Below are 21296 nucleotides of genomic sequence, written 5' to 3' on the forward strand. Positions count from 1 at the left end.
ACTTGTGAAGTCTGCGGCTCCGGCTTTCTGCACCGTCTCAGGAAGGCGTCCTGTCTTGCTGCCTCTTCCTGGGAGAGCTCCCGCTACCTGGGAAGCGGAATCCACAAAGCTGTGAGAGCCAGGAGATCCGGGGCTATGGAGCCACCTCGAAGTCCATCCGTCACCCCGGGCCTTGGTGGAGTCCAAGGGAGGGTTCTAGGATCTGTCCTCTCAGACGTTGCCTTCTAACAGCCCCCTGCAGACCTCTGGCTCCACAGACCCCGCACTCACAGACTCACCCCCAGTCCCATTGCGGTCCCCTCGGGAACCTGAAGGAGGACTCTTGTCACTAACCCAACGTAAACCACCAGGACTGGGGGCCCGCTGGGGTCTGGTCTGACTGAAACTTGACGGCTATATGGTAGTCAGGATCTGAGGAGATTTCCTTGAGCGTGTGAGATCCCCCATCGCTTGGAGATCATGCAGCCCCGCTTGGAGGGGAAAGCTTCCAAGAAGCAAAATGTGGCCAGCCTCCTTTCTCACTCCCTTTCCCATCCCAACTCCAGAACCCACTCGCAATCTGGAACAGGGAGTGGGGGAACATTACCAGGAGATTCGAGATCTCTTTGTTTGACGTTTTATTAAGAAACCCCTGCTTGTTGCAACAGAGTAGAAAATAGGATGCTGTCTCGTCCATGGGCCTTTTCTTCCCTATCCTTTAAGTGCTTTTTTTTTTTTTCTCTCCTTAAATAAGCCTTCACTAATTTCCTAAGTACTCCATACCAATGGTCAGAACTTCTAAATTTTCCACATTTCATATTTCATGTAGGAGAAATGTAACTTTCTTAAGTCTGAAACCTACAGCCTTCTGTCCAGGAGGCAGTGTCTGGTTCCAAGCAAAACCATTTTTTCTAGAATAAATGAAACAAGATGGGATCAGGAGGGAGACAAACCAGAAGAGACTCTTAATCTCACAAAACAAACTGAGGGTTGCTGGGGGGAGGGGTGTTGGGAGAGGGTGGTGGGGTTAAGGACATTGGGGAAGGGTATGTGATATGGTGAGTGCTGTGAAGTGTGTAAACTTGGATACTCACAGACCTGTACCCTTGGGCCTAATAATACATTATATATTTAAAAACAAAAAAGTTGAGCTAAATATAAAAACAAAACAAAAATTCTTTCTGCCCCTAAAAGTCTCTGGTTGGCTAACAGTGTGAACACACATCACACCACTGAAATGGACACTTAGAAATGGTTGACACGATAAATTGTATCTTGTGTACTCTACCAGGAATTTTTTTTTTTTTTTTTGGATTCATAACTGAAAAGTAAAAGGCACTGGGAGGCAGTTAGCTAACTCTCTTGAAGGACACACAGACCCCTCTCTGACCTTTCGCCTCGAGGGTCTTGGAAAGATCCAGGGAGAAGGGTCAGAAGGTGTCTCAGAGGCTGGGCCTCCTAGTAATTAACATTACAATATTGTGCCTCAGTGGGACCATCACCATCTATGAAGGCCTTCTGGCTTCACCTCTCAGCCTCTCCCCAGACCCTCGTTCTTGGGTTTCTGTCCCTGCAAGCCCCATCGGGGCTACAACGGAAATAAATCCCAAAGGATGTAGGCTTTTCCTGGTTTTTCAGGCCCTCCCACCGTTGGGCTTTGGCCCATTTATAGCCGTCTCCGGGAACTCATTCTGAGAAAGAGAGAGAGATATGGGATACAGTCGTTGCTCACAGGTGTTTTCATTGTTCCATCCTGCTTTTATTAAGTGCCCCAAAACAGAGGCCCGGTTACCACCCCGTATTCACTCTGTTCCTTCAGAGCCCTATTTTAGTCATTTAAGGGACAAATGACAGAACTGAGCTCTTGGATCCCTGCTGACCCTGCTGTTGGGGACAATCATTCTCTTCTGATTTTGTTGGAGTGTGCCACCGTCAACCAGGACTCTTGTCTTTGTGCTTCGAGTCCTTTTTTAGCAGAGCCCAGCGCCTGCGTGACTCAGTCGGTGAAGCGTCTGCCTTCGGCTCAGGTCACCATCCCAGGGTCCTGGGATCCAGTCCCACATCGGGCTCCCAGCTCAGCAGGAGCCTGCTTCTCCCTCTGCCTCTGTCCATCCCCACCCCCCCACCCCGACTCATGCTCACTCACTCTCTCTCTTTCTCTCTCTCTCTCAAATAAATACATAAAACCTTAAAAATAAAAAAATAAAGTATTTCCTCATTAAAAAAAAAAAAAAGTAACAAAGGAAGCACCCTATATCCAGAAGGCAGTTAAGGTCTTGCTCGCATAGGCAGTGACTTGTCCTTCTGTGCCACCTCTGACCTTTCCTAGCCATAGCGTTGTGCCCAATATGGTACCCAGCAAAGGCACAGGGGGGCCGCCACATGTCCAGGGAGAGATAGGGACTGTCCTGGGCTCATCATGGAAAAGTCAGAGCTAGTAGAAGCTGAACTGGTCCTGTCTCCTCTGCTTCCGCCCAGGTGAGCGAAGTCTAAGGACGAAACAGCAGGACTCAACCCAGTCCGGTTGGCACAAGCTTTGTTAGCGTCCCTTGTAGGCTCTGCCTGCATCTTGCTCCTTCCTCATTCCAAAGGGTCTCACTTAGCGGAAATTCTTGTTCATTCCAGGCAATGCAAGGATTCTTGTCCTTGCACGCCTTCAAGACGCACACTTCCCCCGCCGGCCACACCGTCACCACCAACCCCCTTAAAATCCGCCAAGCACAATCCCATTGCCTTCCTCTGCACTGTCTCTCCCTTTCTATTTCTTCCTTCTGTCCCTTCTTTATTCCCCTCTTCATGAGCCTCACCCCCCCCAACCACCTTACGCACGGCAGGCAGGACCCCTCTGCGCTCCTGTTCCCGCAGCCACGTGGCTGGTCCCCCCTGCTTAAGTTTAGGGGAGCAGGTGGTATGGCGAAGGGCATGGGATTCCTCCTTGTCTCGTGGCTCCGATTCCCTTCCTCCCCCTCGGTCGCACCGGCCGTGACCACACCTGCTCTGGTTCCACTGTGGGCAAGAAGAGCGGACAGGAAGGGGAGAAATCCGAGATGTTGCTATAGGAGTCCCTGCCCAAAGTGTCACTCCCATGTCACACGCGACCCTCATGACCCATGACCCCGTTTGCCATCAGCTATGCTGGGGGACTTAACAGGTACGTCCAGGGATGCATACGTCAGTTGCAAACCAAACCCTGTAAGAACCTGAATCTAAAACCTTAACTCATTCTAAACTAGAGCCCAGCCCCTCCCCAAGGTCCCTTCGGACCCTAAGCCCGCGCCCACCCTCAGTGCAATCTGTAGTCGCACTGTAGCTCCATACCTAACCAGGACCTACAGGAAGACTTTCCAGTGCCAACTTCCATCCGCCATAACCCACGCGCTGGTCCGCGCTGCGCAACAGCAGATCTGTGCTAACGTTGGAGGCCACACCTCCCTTGCAGGACACGCTGGAGATGTGCTCCCGGGAGACGGAGTTTAAGAGCATCCTTTTTGCTCTCTGTTACTTTCACGGGGTGGTGGCAGAGAGACGGAAGTTCGGGCCACAGGGATGGAATCGTTCCTACCCCTTCAACACCGGGGACCTCACCATCTCTGTGAACGTGCTCTACAACTTCCTGGAGGCCAACGCAAAGGTATAGAGTCTCTGGCCAGTGCCGCGGGGTGGGGGGCAGGGGTGGGGCCACCCCTCAGAAGGGTGACGCAGTCGGCACAGGGAGAAAGAGCACGCGGTGTGAATGGTCTACACCCAATCCGAGTACAGGAAGGCAAGGCCAGCAGCGTGAGGCCGAGAAGGTCACCACGGTGAGGTTAGGGCTCAGAAAGCTCGGGAAATCAAACCAGTGACTCATGCCTGGTGCGAATGAGTCCGTTGAGTCTGTGTCCCAGGACCCACCAGACCATGCCCACCTGATACCTGTTCCTGGTTGAATTAGCCAACACAGAACTTTTCTCTTCTCTGTTGTGTCCAATTCACAGAAAACTTCTACTAACAGCGCATGCCCTTCCACATAAGGGCATGTTGAGACCATCCAGGCTTTTGTTGTTCACAGACCCAACATAGCATCAGCAAGGCCCCCTCCGCTTGCAGGTGGGAAACGTGAATCAGGCCCAGACGCCCCAAGCCATCGCTCAGCCTCCAGCTCCGGGGCCCTGGGAAGCTCCACCCCAGACACCCCCTCTTCATTCTCTGCACGGACACAAGGCTTTCCCCACATGGTTCCCCAACTGACATCACTATCTTAACTTCGCCTGCTCCATTTCAATCACTTTGAACTTGGGAGGAGACCATAAATGAATATGCTGAGAAGTGGTATGAGATTAGGAACATTCCCTGGTCTTTACTTTGTCCCGTGTGCTGTTTGCCATGGGAGGGACTTGCAGGTGGAGCCTGACTCCTGGCCACCGTTAATGACCATGAAAGAGGGAAGGCATATACGCAAGGGGGTTGGCACCTTGCCTCTCCTCACTCTCGGATGTAAGTAAGTTTTCAAGCATTTACCGAGCTCCCCAGGGTGCTGTGGTTGTGCAGGTGCAGACAGCATTGCTCCTTGTCTTGAAAATCATCCCGTCTTGTGGCTTACACTCTGCCCTCTGCCCACACGCAAGGGCAGCCCCGATGTCTGTGCGGAGCCCTTTCTTCCCCATCTCCCAGGTCCCCTATGATGATCTGCGCTACCTCTTTGGAGAGATCATGTACGGAGGCCACATCACAGATGACTGGGACAGGAGACTCTGCAGGACATATTTGGAGGAATTCATCAGGCCAGAAATGCTAGAAGGAGACCTGTCTCTGGCACCGGGTTTCCCGCTCCCGGGCAACATGGATCTCGTTGGCTACCATCAGGTAAGGCTCTGCTCACATGGCACCTGGGGCTTCCTTCAAGTCTGTCCTGCAGGACCAAGGACATTCACACAGGACCAGGGAAGAAAGACCAGTAGAACAGAGCTTATATGGAGTGTGGTGCCCAGCCCCAAGTTTGCCCTGTTTGATCTGAGAGCGGTAGGATTCCCAGCCTCCAATTAGCAATACAATAGATCTTTCTATTGTTGATGTTTGGTTCAATAACCCTATTCGTTGCTCTTTTCTACAAATAACATCTGGGGCATTCATTTGATTGTTTTCATCCGGGATATTGACAGAGCCATTAGGAGCAAAACTCCAGGTTAAGGACTTAGCCAACTCTGAGTACGTTTATGTTAGTGATTCCAAGTGTCTTCAGAGGGCCCCGACCAGGACCCCGACCGCGTGGGCAGATCACTCACCCCTCCTGTTCTTTGTTGGCTGCTGTAAACACAGGCCCCTGCGCACACACATTCCCAGGGAGCTCTTCTGGGCTGTCACTTTGAGTTCTCCCTTGGCTATGACCACAGCTATTTTTAAAGTGACCATCTTTGCCTATTAAGCCTGCCATGGAAGATATGTTAAAGGATAATTAAATTTAAAAAAAAAAGCCTAAAATAACTCTGAATACCGGCTTTAAGGGAAATACCAGTCACAGAAACATGAATACAAACTTTAAAGAGAAAGTTTTGAATTCATAGAATTTAAACAGAAGGGGGCCTGGCTGGCTCAGTCGGAGCAGCGGAGGAGGGGGCAACTCTTGCTCTTGGGGTCATGAGTTCTAGCCCCACGTTGGCTATAGAGATTACTTCAATAAATATTTTTGTTAAAAAACGATAAAATTGGAAAAGATAAACTGCCAAAGTCATTCAAACCAGAAAGACTTGAACCTGTGAAAGGAAATTTCAAACACTAGGACTCTTTAAAGAAAAGAAGGAATTTCTAAAAACTGCTGGACCGGAAGGCAGAGAAAGTTGTGCGAGGGCGCCCCCTAGTGCCCGCGGGGCCGTCCGACAAGAGGCTCGAGCTGGGGATGGGCAACAGCGGAGTTTGCCGGTTCTGAATGACTGAGACGGATTTTCATCTTCTTTACATCTCTCTTTAATCCACCAGCTTATAGGTGGTTGCAGGGCACCGACCAAGAGTTCAGGGGTGTGCTGGGGGCTGGAAGAAATACAAAACTAAACACACGAATTTGCCTTTAAGGAACGAGCCATCTTTTACCTAGACGAGAGGACACAGTAGGAAATCAAAATCGAATCAGGAGCTCACCCTGAGGGGCCCTTTCTCACCGTAGTGGAGAGAACCGGAGGGCACCCAGAAAACATTCGGAGAAGACAGTAGGGACAGAGCTTATAGGGACAGCCGACGGTGGCCCACCGTCACTGAGCACAGGGATGTGTTGTTCGGATGGTACAATTAGAAACTGTTTTAATTCAAGTAATTCTTGCCAGAGGCAGGAATTCCCTGGTTAACAGCAAAACTCGCCTTGTCCCAAGGCTCGATTCTCACTTTTATTTTGCGTGCACAGTTCCATGTTTGAATCTAGGTTTGTCATCTCTGATCAGATCAATGGGGAAGAGAGAGAAGAATTTAAGGGAGAGAAGGCGGGGGCCGCAGGAGGGCTCGAGTAAGATGCAAAGTGGAGTATTTCTCCAGGACTCGGAAGGTGTGCAGAGGGAGGGACAGGTACAGACCTGGGAGCAGGCTGAGCGGGGGAGACTGGAGACAGATCAGAGCCTCTGTGCTTCCTGAAGACGAGAATGCCCGCATGGGCTTGGAAGGTCCCGGCAGGACATGCAGGGACAGAGGGTGTCAGGGCAAGGCTGGCAGCAGCTGGGGGCGGAGTGGGGGCGGGGGGAGCCGCATCTGGGCTCCTGTGTCACTTTCAGCCCTGACTTGCAGTACATCGACGACCAGCTGCCTGCCGAGTCGCCCTACCTCTACGGCCTGCACCCCAATGCTGAGATCGGCTTCCTGACCCAGACCTCGGAGAAGCTCTTCCGCACGGTGCTGGAGCTGCAGCCCCGGGACGGTCATGCCGGAGCCGGAGCAGGCGCCACGAGGGAAGAAAAGGTAGGTGGGCAGGGAGGAGGATGGCCAGAACTCCTTCCGGGAGCCCGAGGACGGCCCTCGAGATGCTCCTCCTGCTGGCCGCCTTGGCCCCGGAGACCATGCCTTGCACACCTTCCGCTTGCTTGTGGCCGCATGGCTTGACCTACTGCACTGGTCATCCGGCTTAGTCACCAGAGGCACCTGCCATGGGGCTTGGTTTGCTTCTCTCGTTCACCGAAAGACCATCTCTAGTCCATTGCTCTGCCCAAAAGAAGAAAGGCAGGAACAGCGGTGGGTATGGGGAGCTAGGAAGGGACCTCATCATTTCCTAATGAGCTGACCCCGTGTGGGGTCGGGGCTGCACTCACGAGAGCCACCCGCACCCCACCAACTAGAGGCTCGCTGGGCGGAGTCACTCGAAAACAAAAATGCCTTCTTTTTGCGTGAACTTGGATCAGGAAGTCTTCCAACACACAGGTGAGGAAGGGCTGCAGGCACGGGACTTGCAGAAACGTCAGGAAGGCAGAAGGGCAGACTGGGGTCAGGTTTGGGGTGAGGTCACACCCCCGGAGGTGATCTGAGGGTTCTGCTCCTGGGGTGCATGCTGTGAGGGCAGAACAGGAAGGAGCCGCAGCGAAACTTCTCCCTGAGCGATGTCCCTCACTCACCCCATTCCGCTACCTAGTCCTGCCTGGATTCCTTTAACTGGGTTTACGAGGAAAGACTGAAGATCGGGAAGCTGGGTGGTTACTGACTTCTAGGGTCCAGGGATTGATTTTTGGAAAACAACCCGCCTCCTAGTGAAGTAGCTGGACTTCTGTTCAGAGGTGTGGAGTGGTACCATGGGGTGGTCCTCAGATCTTAGTACACCCCCGGGCGAGCCCAGGAGCCTGGAGTTGTGCCTCTGGAGTCGGGTTAGGCACGGGAACCTGGTGACACGGCTGGTGAGCATCCTTCGAGAAGGCTGCTCTGCGTCACACACATGTCCTTCACACCAACACAACAGCTCAGCGGAGCGGCAAAGAACAGAGAACATGGAGGTGATCTAGAGGGGCACACGGCGCAGATCTGCTCCCTGCCCCCCTCCATCTGAATGAGAACCTGGGACAGGTGTCCCGCTGGGCCTCCAGGCACCGAGGCGGGCAGTGGGGGGCAGACACGGCTGCCTCCCACCGTCTTCAAGCCCCGCTTAGATGTTCTTCTGGGGACTCTGTGGGCTCCTCCGATGACCTGAGCTGGAACTGCTGTCCCCAAGTGCCTCTACTCATCAGGGGGTGCCTGACCACATTAATTTGCCCAACTGCCATCACCGAGTCCCACAGACCAGGAGGCTTGGACAATAAGTGTATTATCCCACCACTCTGGAGGCTGGAAGTCCGAGATCAAGGTGTCAGCAAGGTTGCTTTTCTTCTGAGCCTTCGCTTTTGGCCTGTGGATGGCGGTCTTCTCCTGTGGCCTCGTGAGGCCTCCCCCTTGAGCTCATGGGCCCCTGTTGTGTGTCTCTGTGCATCTGTCCTCTTCCCACGCCAGTCAGATTTAGTAAGGGTCCCTCATAGCCTCATTTTAATTTAATTGCCTCTTTAAGGGCCCTGTCTCCAAACACAGTCACATTCTAAGATACTGGGGCGGGGGGTATCTTAAAACATGTGCTTTAGGGGGACACAATCCAGCCCTGGCTGCAGGGCCTCCCTCAAACCTACACCCTTCTGTATAGGGGATGAGGGGGTCTGTGTCCCCCACGGGCCCTTGACTACTGGATTTCCCTAGTATTGGACAAGTGGCTTGTCCTGTTGAGGAAAGCGAAACAGGTGCTCTGACTCCTCGTACCACAGCACCTTTCCGATGGCCACAATGAAACATTTTTAAATGAAAACAGTAACAAGTACTGAAAGAAAACCTGGTGAATGAGTTTATGATCATACAAAATTTTTTAAAAACAAAACCTTTTTAAAAACTCCAAATCGATAACGATTGACAAATCTGGTGACTGGAAAAATTTAAAAGATGTGCAAAGCTTAAAACACCGTGAACGAAGTCAGAGACAAGCTAAGAGCAATTCTGCCACGCTCACTGGGAACGGGGCGATCTTGCTAATACACAACGAGTTCTTAGGTGAGGAGGAAGAGAGGACGGAAGAGGGGGACAGAGGGGTACGAAGTCACAGTAGTACGAAGGACCAATGAAAACAGCAGTTCGCAGTGTCACTCCCGACTCCGTGAAGGTACGTGAAATATCATTTTTCACTTAACGGTACAATTTTAAAGGCAACAGTATCCAGTGGTGAGGGCGTCGGGAAACGGGCATTCTCCCTCTGTTGGTGGAGGTTTCACTTCCAGAACAAGAGCTACTAACATTTCAAATGTACGTATTTTTTTTACCCGTAATTCAGTTTCTAGAAAGCCAGCCAGCGGAAACACGCCAAAGTACACAGATTTTACGGTATATATGTATTTATTACAGATTGATCGTAGTGCAAATGAACGGACCAAACAGGCGTCAGAAGGGAATTAAACAGTAAATCGTGGTACACCAAACAGTGCCCTAACAGACGTATTATATATTATTCTGTGTGTGCATATAGCACATTCTGTACATCCCAGTTCGCACAGAAAATACAGACTCTTTCTTAACGGGCATATCTGTGTGTATCTGTAATCTGTCCAGGATTTATTACAAGGTGAAAAGCAAGTGTAGTGTGACTCCACTAGTGATAGACGGACAGAGGGGGAGGGCAGAGGAAGGGGGGAGGCTGGAGTGGGCACAGGGAGAGGAAGAGAGGACGGAGAAGTATCATCGGGACGAGACGGACAGAGTTCTGTGTATTGAAGGACGTCTGCGGGGATGAGAAACACAGAGCCGTTAACATTCTCTCTCCCGCCTCAGAGGGAAGAGACGAGATTGTGACAGGATTTTGTTCCTAATATTCTAAGTATCTATAATGCTTCGCTTTTTACGGTAACTGTTTTGTTTCTCAAAAAGAAAAAATAAAAAGGCAGAGGAGTTTGCTTGTGGAAAAAAAATAGACCACATCCCTTGCAGCCCGCTCTTCCCATCGGAAGGCCCTTGGGCACCCCTCCCTTCCCTAGCAGCCCTCCCTGACCTCGGGCCTGGTCTCCGAATCCTGCTCGCCCCACTCGGGACAGAAGAGAACTCTGTTTCTCCGAGTTCCGTGTATGTTGGGACCGCGCCTCCAGGCTATCTTTTCGTCTCTGTGTGTGGTGTCCGAGTGGCAGCTCACGGATATAGGGCTATTTCTTCAAATTCCGCTCCAGCGATAGAAACAGGATATAATTCTGCCAGCAGCAGCCCTCAGGTACTGTTAAAGTTCTGTCCTGGTTTTTGCTGTGGTGGCTCCGGAGAGCCCTTTCTGACAGGGAGAGGAGGCTTTACTTTCCTTTTCTAGACATCAGCTCTTTTCCGAGAGACAGTATTGTGTGTTAACAGCACGAGGCAAAGTGAATATTAATAATCCCTCTGTAGCTCTGCACAACTTCCAGACGCTGCCACATCCATCAGTTCCCTCGATTTGATCTCTGCATCAGCCCTGAGAGCTGGGGGAGAGGCGCGGGGGAAGAAAGATGCTCTTGGAAATCTTTAGATTAAAAAAAAAAAAAAAAAAAAAGAGGCCCAGCTGACTTGCTCACACTCACGTGGGTGATACCTAACAGAACGGTACTAACTCAGCCAAGGGTCTTTGGCTGCAAGAAACAGAGACAAATTTAGCTGAAACAGGCAAGAAATGAGCCCACTGTGTCAAAGGAACCAACCCAAGAAAGGACAGAAACCCAACGGCTCCAGGGCCCCAGGGAGAAAGAAGAGCGTCCTTTCTGGGCCCTCGGGTCAGTGGCTCTGGCCACAACCTGTCCCTGAATCTCAGACTCGAGATGCACATTTTCCCGCTGCTGGGCATGAGGAGCTGGCTGGCCTCCTTAGACTGCGGGAGGCTCGGACTCGTGACGGCTCCCCAGGACCATGGGGAGGAGGGGGTCTCACAAGCCGTCACAGGAAATGATGAACAACGCCCACCCCGGCAGGTGCCCAGGAGCCCGGCTCTCGTGACCCCGGCAGGGCTGGCTTCCTCTCGCTGGCACCCTCCCTCCCCCCGGCCACATGTTCTATTATGTCTGCACTCGTTCCATTTTTCTCTCTCTGCTGACAGACCTCCTGGGCTTACTCATTTACTGCAAAATGGCAGACTCAGCCTCTACGTGCCTGCCCCGGGATAACCCCGGATCTCCGCTCTTCGGTTCCAGTCTGCCGGGAGAGACACCCCGGGGGTTCCAGCTCTCTTGGTCTAATTAGCTGACAGTCTGTGGTGAAAGGAACCGTGGGGCTGGGAGGAGGCCTCCGTGACAGATGGGGCTGCTTCGCCCAGGACCGGAGGACAGAAAGTGCAGCGAGGCCTCAGGGAAACAGAGAGAATGGGGAGCCCGAGCCCACACATCCATCCATCCCTCCGCTTGTTGCTCCAGCTTCATGGGGCGACCCCCCAACGCGACCCCGAGTCTTTCCAGTTCGATCCCCACCGCGAAGTGCCAGCCCCTGGGTTTCCCCAAATCCCGACTCTCGGAAAGCCACACTCAAACGGGATGTTTGTTCTCTTAGCTGCTCAGCCCACGGTCGGTTCCCACGGCCTGAGCCGGCTGATCTGAGCAGGCAGTACAGTCCTGGGACGGCCGACCGACATCTTGACCAGCGGGTCACAGGGGACCGGAGTCCTGGGGGGTTAGAAGCCCTTCTTAACCCCATGTTTCCCATCGCGGGGCAGGTCAAGGCCCTCCTGGAAGAAATCCAGGAGCGAATGACGGACGAGTTTAACATGGCAGAGCTGCTGGCCAAAGTGGAGGAGCGCAGCCCCTACATCGTGGTCGCCTTCCAGGAGTGTGAGCGGATGAATGTCCTCACCCGCGAGATCCGGCGCTCACTGACGGAGCTGGACCTCGGCTTGAAGGTAAGGGGTAGGGGTTCTGGTGGGAAAGGGCACAGCCAGAGGACACAGCCGGACGCCCAGAGGAGAGGAGGAGGGGGTGCCGGGACCTGCGAGCTAGAGAGCTGTCCTGTAGCAATCCAAATGCCTGGGACGGCGTCCCTCCCAGAAACCAGGGTCTGGCTGGGCTGCAGAGGCTCCAAGACCAAAGTTCTATGACGAGCGAAGCCGTCGTGAAGCAGAACGTGCTAGACCGGCGGGTCAGCGCACGCGAGCTGCCTGAGGAGGAAGCAAGAGGAGGTTTTGACAGCCTGGTGTCTTCTGCTGACATAGTGGCTTTCATCGGGGGCAAAGGAGCACTGGACAGGAGAGGTTCTAGAACGAGGTGGCCCCGGGGTCACCCCGGCCCCTACACTTCTTTGCTATGTGGCCTTAAAGTGGCCTGGATCTTGCTGGGCCTCCGCCTCTCCACCTGTAACACAGGAACGATGGTCCTACTTCATAAGGAGGATATAAATTCATTTACATCGAGTGTTTAGAACAGTCCCTGGTGGGTAGTAAGTACCTCCGAAGTATCAGCTGATAATTATTATCGAGCCACCAGGGGCAAGAACTGTCTTTTACAACATCGAGGTTGTAGGAAAGACCCAAGACCCCGCACAAACTCTGCGTGAGTCTGTTTCTGTCCCCAGCGCCTCACGTAAGCTTCCTCGATGTGCCAGGAGGGAACCATGTCAGGGGCCTGGCTAGGCTGACTGTGCCCCTCCATGACAGCTACACGGGGGCCCTGCTGCCTCTCAGGAGCTGAGGAAGGGGCTGTCGTCAGCATACACAGGCGCGTTCGTGAACAGAACTGGGCCCAGACAGAGGGGAGGGGAGAACCCAGTTTTATAACTCGGATGTACGCCGCCACAGGTCCCTGTGCATACGAGGAACAACTGTGTGTTCTGTCACAAGTGGTTCCCTAGAAACTGTGAAACAAGGCTGCGAATTCTGAATTAGTGGGCCTTTTTTTTTTTTTTTAATCTGGTAATTTCCTCCTCGTCCCCAGTACAGGTGGAGGGAAGCAAGGAGAAAGGACAGGCTGAAAGGGATGCTGAAGACAGTAGTTGGTGATGTTTCCAAATTACATACCAGCTTGTAACCAAACGAAATGCAATATTCCATAGGACGATCTCGAAGGTGAAGGAGGACTTGGCGGGTCACGTGATGCAGCCCCATTACTGCGGCACGCGGGTGTCTATAGTAGGGACTCGGGGAGGTCTGCGGCCATCCCAGCTTATAGGGTCCGTGCAGTTGGGCACAGTCTGTTTACCCATCCGCCTTCCAGCTCGCTCATTTTTTCTTCCAAGAGCTACGGCCGTGGTCAGGTGTCAGGAATCACAGACTATGCCTGGGCGCAGAGGAAGGGGATGAGCAAAGAGGTTTCTCTTTGCTCTCAGTCTAGGTCAGGCAAAGCGGACCGATGAGCTACCCGGGCAGGTCTAAGCACTCCCCACTGGAGGGTGCCGGAGACCGAGAGGGGGGGTCTTCCTCTGCAGAAGGTCGGCCTCGGAAGAATGAGCAGGCAGGCAGGTCACAACAGAAGGCACACAGAGAGATGCGGGAAGAGAAAGGAAGAAAGAAGGCTTTGGCATCGGGGGAGGGGCCAGCAGAGAAAGCAGGACTACAATGGGTGGGGCCAAGGAGAAGAACCTTCCAGAGGAGCCGACAGAGGTGCCCTCACCCTGCTCTACGAGTCCCCTGCTCTCGCCAGAGCAGAGGTTCCACGAAGGTGAGTCAATGTGGTGACAGGCCGTGAGGACACCTCGGGTGGCCTTTTTCTCCTGGTCCCTCTGGGAGCTAGAGAAGAGATATTTTTAAATGCCGTCACCTAAACCCAGTCTCGCGGCCTGGTTGTCGGACCCCCTGGGGGATTTCTCACAGTATATGTCCCAGCTCCCCCGCTGCAGCCGGGGCCAGGAAACCTGTACTCTGAAGCAGCGGCGAGGTGATTCTGGTGACGGGTCATTTGTGGAACACAGTGTTAAGATGAGCACATGGAGGAGAAAGATGGGGGAAGTGGCGGGCGAGGAGAAGGGCAGCAGAGGTCAGGGAAGGGAGAGTTCTTAAGTCTAGGGGTCCACGGGAGGGCCCCACAGCGCGCTGTCTGATGTGGCAGCAGCGAGCGTTCCTGACTTCCCAGCCAGCCACTGTGGGACATTCGGCTGCCTCTGCTGACCGGCTCACCTGGCAGGGGGCAGAGGGGACATTCGGACTGAGAGTCTCCTGAACAGTCACTTTTTAAAAAAATTAACGTATAATGTATTATTAGCCCCAGGGGTATAGGTGTGTGAATCACCAGGTTTACACACTTCACAGCACTCATCATAGCACATACAGTCCCCAGTGTCCATAGCCCAACCACCCTCTCCCTCCCCCTGGCAACCCTCAGTTTGTTCTGTAAGATTAAGAGTTGAACAGTCAGTTTCAAGTTCTGGGAGTGGGTCAGCTGGCACACAGGAGGACAGAGGGCCACTCACGCTGCCCAGCACATCAGATGGGGCATCAAAATTAGGAGATTAATTAAATTAATTAAATCATGAAGTCAGTACTCCTAGCATTTATGATAAACTTGTATTTGTAACCATTCATAATTGGCTGGATGGGAAACCATAAGGCTACCAGCCAAAAAGTATCAGCTGAACTGGGAGGCATAGTATGCTAAGCCCAAGGGCTGTAGAGGCTTTGAGCCACAAAAGTGGTGTAGGAAGATAGGGTAGGCACTGAAAAGAGGTCAGTTACCACAACCATGTTCCCACAGAGAGGAACTGCCTTGGAAACTCACCACAGTAAGACATCTAGCTCTGAGCCTTACACAGTGAAAACAGGTTCTGCAAGTAGTCCGAGCTGACTGGTCAAAGGTACTGACTCCCCATAACCAAATGCACAAAAGCCTGATGTACAAAATTCCTAAAGGCCGATTTCTTTCTTTATATCAACTAGGTATAACTTCCAAAGGGCCATATTCTGATCCCAGTGGACCCAGAAAGTCCTCTGCCTAAGGACAAAAATTCTACAAGAAGCTAAATTCCTAGACCTTCACTGTCTACAGGAGCAGCCAATGATAGGTTAGCACTTAAAATGTGACTAGTCCAAATTGAGATGTTCTGTAAGCGTAAGTTAAACACCGTGTTTAGGAAAGAGACTGGGAAGACGGTGGAGTAGGAGGACCCCAAGCTCATCTCCCTCACAGATGCAGCTAGGCAACACATCAGTGTAACTAACCAGAAAACGACCCCAAAACTGGCAGAACAGACTCCACAACTAAAGGTAAAGAGGCCACAGCAAAGAGGGTGGGAATGGTGAAGACACAGTGGGGAGCTAAAGCGGCCATGGCCGTCCACAGGAGGGAGGCAGCCACGGAAACAGGGAAGGGGGAGAAACAGACCATCACACTAAGGAGCCCTCACACCTGGCTTTGGAAACCAGAAAGGCCAGTTCCTATGACCAGTGTGACTTAAACCCTGGGATTTTACAAATCACCAGGCTCAGCTCTGGGAGAGCCAGAGGCCAAGAGGAAATGGAGTCCCCACCCTAAGGAGGGGGCACAGCACACAAACAGCCGTACAGATAGACTATAGAAGCAGCAGGTTGAAATATGCCTAGGGCACAGGGGAGGGAGAGTCCGTTACGATCTCAGAGCAAGTCTGGAGAGTCTGGAGAGGCAGAGATGCTAGGGAGACTCCTGCAGGAACAAAGGGGCTGCCAGGTGCCACTTCCCTTCTCCCGCCTCCAGAGAAACCACACTGCTGCCTATGGGAACCAGCGTGGGCACGTTCACTACCTGACGTGCTTGCGCTACACCCCACTGCCTCCAGCCTGAGGGCGTGGGTTCCCTCCTCCAGAAGACCAGTGCAAACCTTTCTAAGACCACGTCTCCCACAACCCACACACGTTGCAGATCTACCCCTCCAACCTAGCCGGCCTGTCCCCAGGGCAGCAGCGGGTCCCCTCCTACAGAGAACCGATGCATAAACCTTGCCAACGCTGCACACCCACACACATTGCAGACCACCTCCCCCCGACGCTCTCCAGGCCAGAGCCCATCCAAAGAGGTGCCTCAAAGCTAGCACAGTGATATCCAAGGGAAACCCCATCTGGCTGTGAGCGGATCTTCCAGCAGGAACTCTGCAGGCCAGAAGGCAGTGGCACGATATATTCAAAGTGCTGAAAGGAAAAAATCTGCAGCCAAGAACGCCCTCATCAGCAAGGCTGTCATTCAGAATAGAAGGAGACAGTTTTCCAGACAAAAAAGGAATTCGTCACCACTCAACCAGCCTTACCAAAAATGTTCAAGGGGACTCTCTGAGTAGAAAGGAAGGACCATAAGCAGGAATAAGAAAAGGAGGAAGCAAAATGGCAGTAAAATTAACTATACTTATAAAAATCATTCAAGGGATTCACAAGATAAAAGGATATAAAGCATGGCACCACATACCTAAAATATGGAGGAAGAAGGAGTAGAAATTTAGTGCTTCCAGATTTCATACTTAAGCAACCATTAATTTCCTATAGACTGCTATATGCAGAAGATGTAAACTTGAGTCAAAACCCTGTAACAAATATGCACAAAATAGAGAGGAATCCAAACAGATAACTAAAGCAAGCCAACTTACTGTGAGAGAGCAAAGGAAGAAAGGAACGGAGAAGAAATATAAATACAATCGTGAAGCATTAACAAAATGGCAGTAAGTACATACATACCTATGAATAATTCTTCAGTTGTAAATGGACGAAATCCTCCCGACAAAAGACACTGAGCTACAGAATGAATAAGGAAATTAGACCCATCTGCTTGCTGCCTACAAGAGACTCATTTCAGACCTAAAGACACATGCAGACTGAAAATGAAGGGATGGAGACGCATTTATCCGGGAAATGGGTGTGCAAAGAAAGGTGGGGTAGCCATACTGACGTTAGACAAATCAGACTCTGAAACAGACGAAGAAGGGACAAAGAAGGCCGCTTAATAATCATAAAGGGACGATCCAACAGGAAGATACAACAATAATAAATATTTTTTAAAGATTTTATTTATTAGCGAGGGAGTGAGCAAGCCCACAGCAGGGGAAGAGGGAGAGGGAGAAGCAGGATCCCCACTGAGCAGGGAGCCTGATGCAAGGACCCTGACATCATGTCCTGAGCTGAAGGCCAATGCTTAACTGAGCCACCCAGGCGCCCCAACAATTGTAAATATGCACTCAACATGGGGGGGACCCAAATACTTAAAACGGTTAATAATAATCAGTAGTGGGACGCCTGGGTGGCTCAGTTGGTTAAGCAGCTGACTTCGGCTCAGGTCATGATCCCAGCGTCCTGGGATCGAGTCCCACATCGGGCTCCTTGCTCGACAGGGAGTCTGCTTCTCCCTCTGTCTCTGCGTGCCATTCTGTCTGCCTGTGCTTGCTCTCCCCGCCCCCCCTCTCTCTCTCTGATAAATAAAATAATAATAATAATAATAATAATCAGTAGTAATAAAATAATAGTAGGGAGGGGCCTTTAACTCCCCACTTCCATCAACGGAGAGATCATCCAAACAGAAAGTCAACAAGGAAACGGTGGCTTTGAATGACACATTGGAGCAGATTAATTCAACAAATATTCAGAATATTCCATCCTAAAACAACAGAATACACATTCTTTTCAAGTGCACATGGAACGTTCTCCAGGAGAGATGACGTTTTAGGCCACAAAACAAATCTCAACAAATTCAAAAAGATCGAAGTCATACCACGCATCTTTTCTGACCACAACACTACAAAACCAGAAAGCAACCACAAGAAAAAGTCTGGAAAGAACACATGGAGGTTAAATAAGAAACTACTAAACAATGATTTGCTCAACCAAGAAATCAAAGAGGAAGTTAAAAAAAAATACACAGACGTCCCGGGATGCCTGGGTGGCTCAGTCGGTTAAGCGTCTGCCCTCAGTTCAGGTCATGATCCCAGGGTCCTGGGAGCAAGCCTCGCATTGGGCTCCCAGCTCAGTGGGGAGTCTGCTTCTCCCTCTACCCCTCCCCACTGTTTGTGCATTCGCACGTGCTCTCCAATAAATAAATAAAATCTTTTTTAAAAATTACATGGAGACAAATGAAAATGAAAGCACAAACAATCCAAAAGCTTTGGAATGCAGAAGAAACAATTCAAAATGGGAAGTTTATAGCATACAGGCCTACCACAAGAGGCAAGAAATATCTCAAACAACCTAACCTTACACCTAACGGGGCTAGAAAAAGAGGAATAAACCAGTGGAAAGAAGGAAATAATAAGGATTTGAGGAGAAATAAATGAAATAAAAACTAAAAACAAAGTGAGAAACAAAAATAGAACAGATCAATACAATCAGGAGATTTTTTTTATAAAAGATCAACAAAATTGATAAACCTTTAGCAGACTCATGTAAAAAAAAAAAAGCAGGGGAGGGGGAGGCTGTGCCTGGGTAGCTCAGTTGGTTGAGCACCCAACTCTTTAAAAAAAATAAATAAAAAATTAAAAAAAATAAAGATCTTTTATTTATTAATTTGACAGAGAGAAATCACAAGTAGATGGAGAGGCAGGCAGAGAGAGAGAGAGAGGGAAGCAGGCTCCCTGCTGAGCAGAGGGCCCGATGCGGGACTCGATCCCAGGACCCTGAGATCATGACCTGAGCTGAAGGCAGTGGCTTAACCCACTGAGCCACCCAGGCGCCCCCAACTCTTTATTTTTTTTTTTTTTAAGATTTTTTTATTTGTCAGAGCAGGGTGGCAACAGGAGCCGTGTGGAGAGGCAGAGGGAGAAGCAGGCTCCCAGCTGAGCAAGGAACCCGACCTGGGACTTAATCCCAGGACCCCGGGATCATGACCCAAGCCGCAGGCAGATACCTACCGACTGAGCCAGCCAGGCATCCCGAGCACCCAATTCTTGGTTTCAGCTCAGGTCACGATCTCAGGGTCATGGGATCTAGCCCCGTATCAGACTCCCTGCTGAGATTCTCTCTCCCTCTCCTCCTCCCCAGCCCGCTCAAGCACGCTCTCTCTCGGGTGGGGAATGGATACAAACAAAATCAGAAATGAAAGACAAGGAATATAAGCCAACACTTCAGTAATACAGAAGATTGTTAGAGATGATGAAAGATTATATGCCAACAAATTGGGACAACCGAGAAGTGATGGATAAATTCCTAGAGCATGGAACCCCCCAAAACTGAATCAGGAAGATACAGAAAATTTGAACACACCAACTCCCAGCAATGAAATTAAACCACTAATCAAAAAACTCCCCAAAACATAAAAGACCAGGTGACTTCCTGGGTGAATTCTACCAAACCTTAAAGAAGAGTTAATACCTATTCATCTCAAACTCTTCCGAAAAATAAAAGAGGAAGGAAAACCTCCAAATTCGCTCCATTTGTCTGGCGTCACCCTGACACCAAAACCAGATTGAAGACACCACATAAAATCAGAACTTACAGGCCAGCATCTCTGATGAACAGGGAGACAAAAATTCTCAACAAAATACTAGAAAACTGAATCCAACTATGCATTAAAGCAATCATTCGCTACAATCAAGTGTGATTTATTTCTGAGACGGAGTGCTTCAATATTCACAAATCAATCAGTATGACACATCACATAAATAAGAGGATAAAAACCACATGATCGTTTCAGTTGATGCAGAAGAAGCATTTGGTCAAGTACAACATCCATTCATGATTTAAAAAAAAAAAAAAAAACCCTCCACAAAGTAGGGTTACAGGAACCTCTGTCAACAAAATAAAGGTCATATAGGAAAAGGTGGAGAGAGAGGGACAAGCAGATTCCCTGCTGCTCAATCCCAGGACCCCGAGATCGTGAGCTGAGTCAAAGTCAGACACTCAGCTGACTGAGCCCCCTAGGTGCTCCAAGAATCGTGTTTGATTATTCAGATGTTTTAGGACGTCAGACTTTTTGTTTCCTAAGCTGCCCGTGGCTAAATCACCAGATCGGTTTCTGAATACACGAAGGACACTCAGACTTGAGCTCCAGCTCGCTGACTTGGAGAACTAGTCCAGCTCTGTACTCTGAGCCACTGGGCGCTGACTTGATAGTGTGGATCTGATAGGGCCTTGCTTTGACCCTTTGATGACTTACAGTCACCCCTCAGCAGGCAGCCGCCCTGGCCCGTGTGCCTTCGGGTCCTCCGGCACTCAGAAGACCCAGCCGGGTGGGCTGTGGTCACCCTCAGGGGCACTGCCCATCTCGTTCCCACTTCCCTCCTCCTCCTCCTCCCCTGCTCCAGAAAAGTGAAAGCTGGCTGCAAAGACCATGTTCAGAAGGAAGAAAAAGTAGATAGGAACTGACCTTCAGGACAGGGTGCACCCTGTGGCCCCTCGCAGAGGACGATGTGGGTGTTGCTGACCCCCTTGTGAGCCCAGGGCACCAGCTGCTTCAGACCCATCAGGGGTGCCCTTTCCGAATGGACGCTCCTGGCCCTCTGGAGGTTTGAGTCCTACATTTGAACTGTAGCCTAGGCATCTGAGCTTTATTATTAATAAATAAATAAATAAATAAATAAATAAATAAATAAAGCACGGCTCACGGACTCCAAAGAATGGAGAACTATAGGAAAAATAAGGTTTTTACTCGATTATGAAAGCATGTCTTTATAGGGATGAATAAAGTGGTTAAGGTCACAGGCTGCTAGCCTTCGTATCTACAATAAAGGACCCCTCTCCGCACACCACCCCCTGGCTTCGTTCGCCCAGACTCACCTGCCGTGCTGACATGCGGCAAGCAAGTCACAGGACCCTGTAATGCAGCATGTTCCTAAGACAGGGATTCAGCATTCACTTGGTCAGTTTTCTTTGAGTTGACTCTTGACCTGCAAGCAAGCAAGTACAGATATTAATCAGCGGCACAGAGGATCCAGGCAGGAGGAATTTTGAGAAAATCAGGCTCGCACAAATGCAAACACGTTTCTGTATGTTACTGTAGCTGGAGTCTTTAAGAAGGACCCACTGGCCCAGAGCTTGGCCAAAGAAATTTCCTGACTGCCCACCGCAGCCAATCTGGCAACACCGCAGAAAACTGATGTTTGCTGAACAGCTTGTGGGAAACACTGTCCTAGAGTCGATACTTTTCTTTTCTCTTAAGAAACGGACACAACTTAGACTTAGTGAATTTGTGTGGGGTCATTTCTTCTCAGCCCCTACAATGAAAGTGAGCCATTCCTCCTTCAGCTCAAGGTCATGGGAATACTGACCTCAGAAACCAACTACAAGATGAATGGTTTCCTCTTTTCCAGAATTGTTCTTCACTCTCAAACTGGCAAAACCTCAGAGACAGTACATTCTCGAAGTCTCTGTCACTTCCACATTCAATTAGCAAATGCAAAATCATGGTCAGAATGAATTAACACCATATTGTAAGCAGATGTGAGAAATTTTTAAGAAAGCCAAGCTACACATTTGATGTTTCTCTATCGAAATGACTTCAGAT

At 50.6% G+C, this 21296-nt stretch overlaps 1 protein-coding gene and 1 long non-coding RNA gene across 6 annotated transcripts in view; one reads left to right on the forward strand and one right to left on the reverse strand.

The window, feature by feature from the left end:
• DNAH9 (dynein axonemal heavy chain 9) overlaps positions 1–21296 on the forward strand; it is a 318684-nt gene that overhangs the window by 277293 nt on the left and 20095 nt on the right. For all 4 annotated transcript variants that reach the window (XM_082708418.1, XM_082708419.1, XM_082708420.1 and 1 more), the window contains 4 exons: positions 3419–3610; positions 4630–4821; positions 6724–6894; positions 11642–11824. In XM_082708418.1, coding sequence (XP_082564544.1) covers positions 3419–3610; positions 4630–4821; positions 6724–6894; positions 11642–11824 — 738 coding nt within the window. The remainder of the gene's footprint in view (positions 1–3418; positions 3611–4629; positions 4822–6723; positions 6895–11641; positions 11825–21296) is intronic.
• LOC309852137 overlaps positions 9306–21296 on the reverse strand; it is a 30268-nt gene continuing 18277 nt past the window's right edge. The window contains exons 1-2 of one of the 2 annotated variants that reach the window (XR_014305088.1): positions 12935–16666; positions 9306–12272 (exon numbers count right to left, since the gene is read on the reverse strand). This is a non-coding gene — a long non-coding RNA (uncharacterized lncRNA). Of the gene's footprint in view, positions 12273–12934; positions 16667–20569; positions 20680–21296 lie in introns of those variants that run through there. The other variant, XR_014305089.1, reaches the window with a different exon arrangement.

Source organism: Mustela nivalis (assembly GCF_964662115.1).
Source record: "Mustela nivalis genome assembly, chromosome: 17".
Lineage (NCBI taxonomy): Eukaryota > Metazoa > Chordata > Mammalia > Carnivora > Mustelidae > Mustela > Mustela nivalis.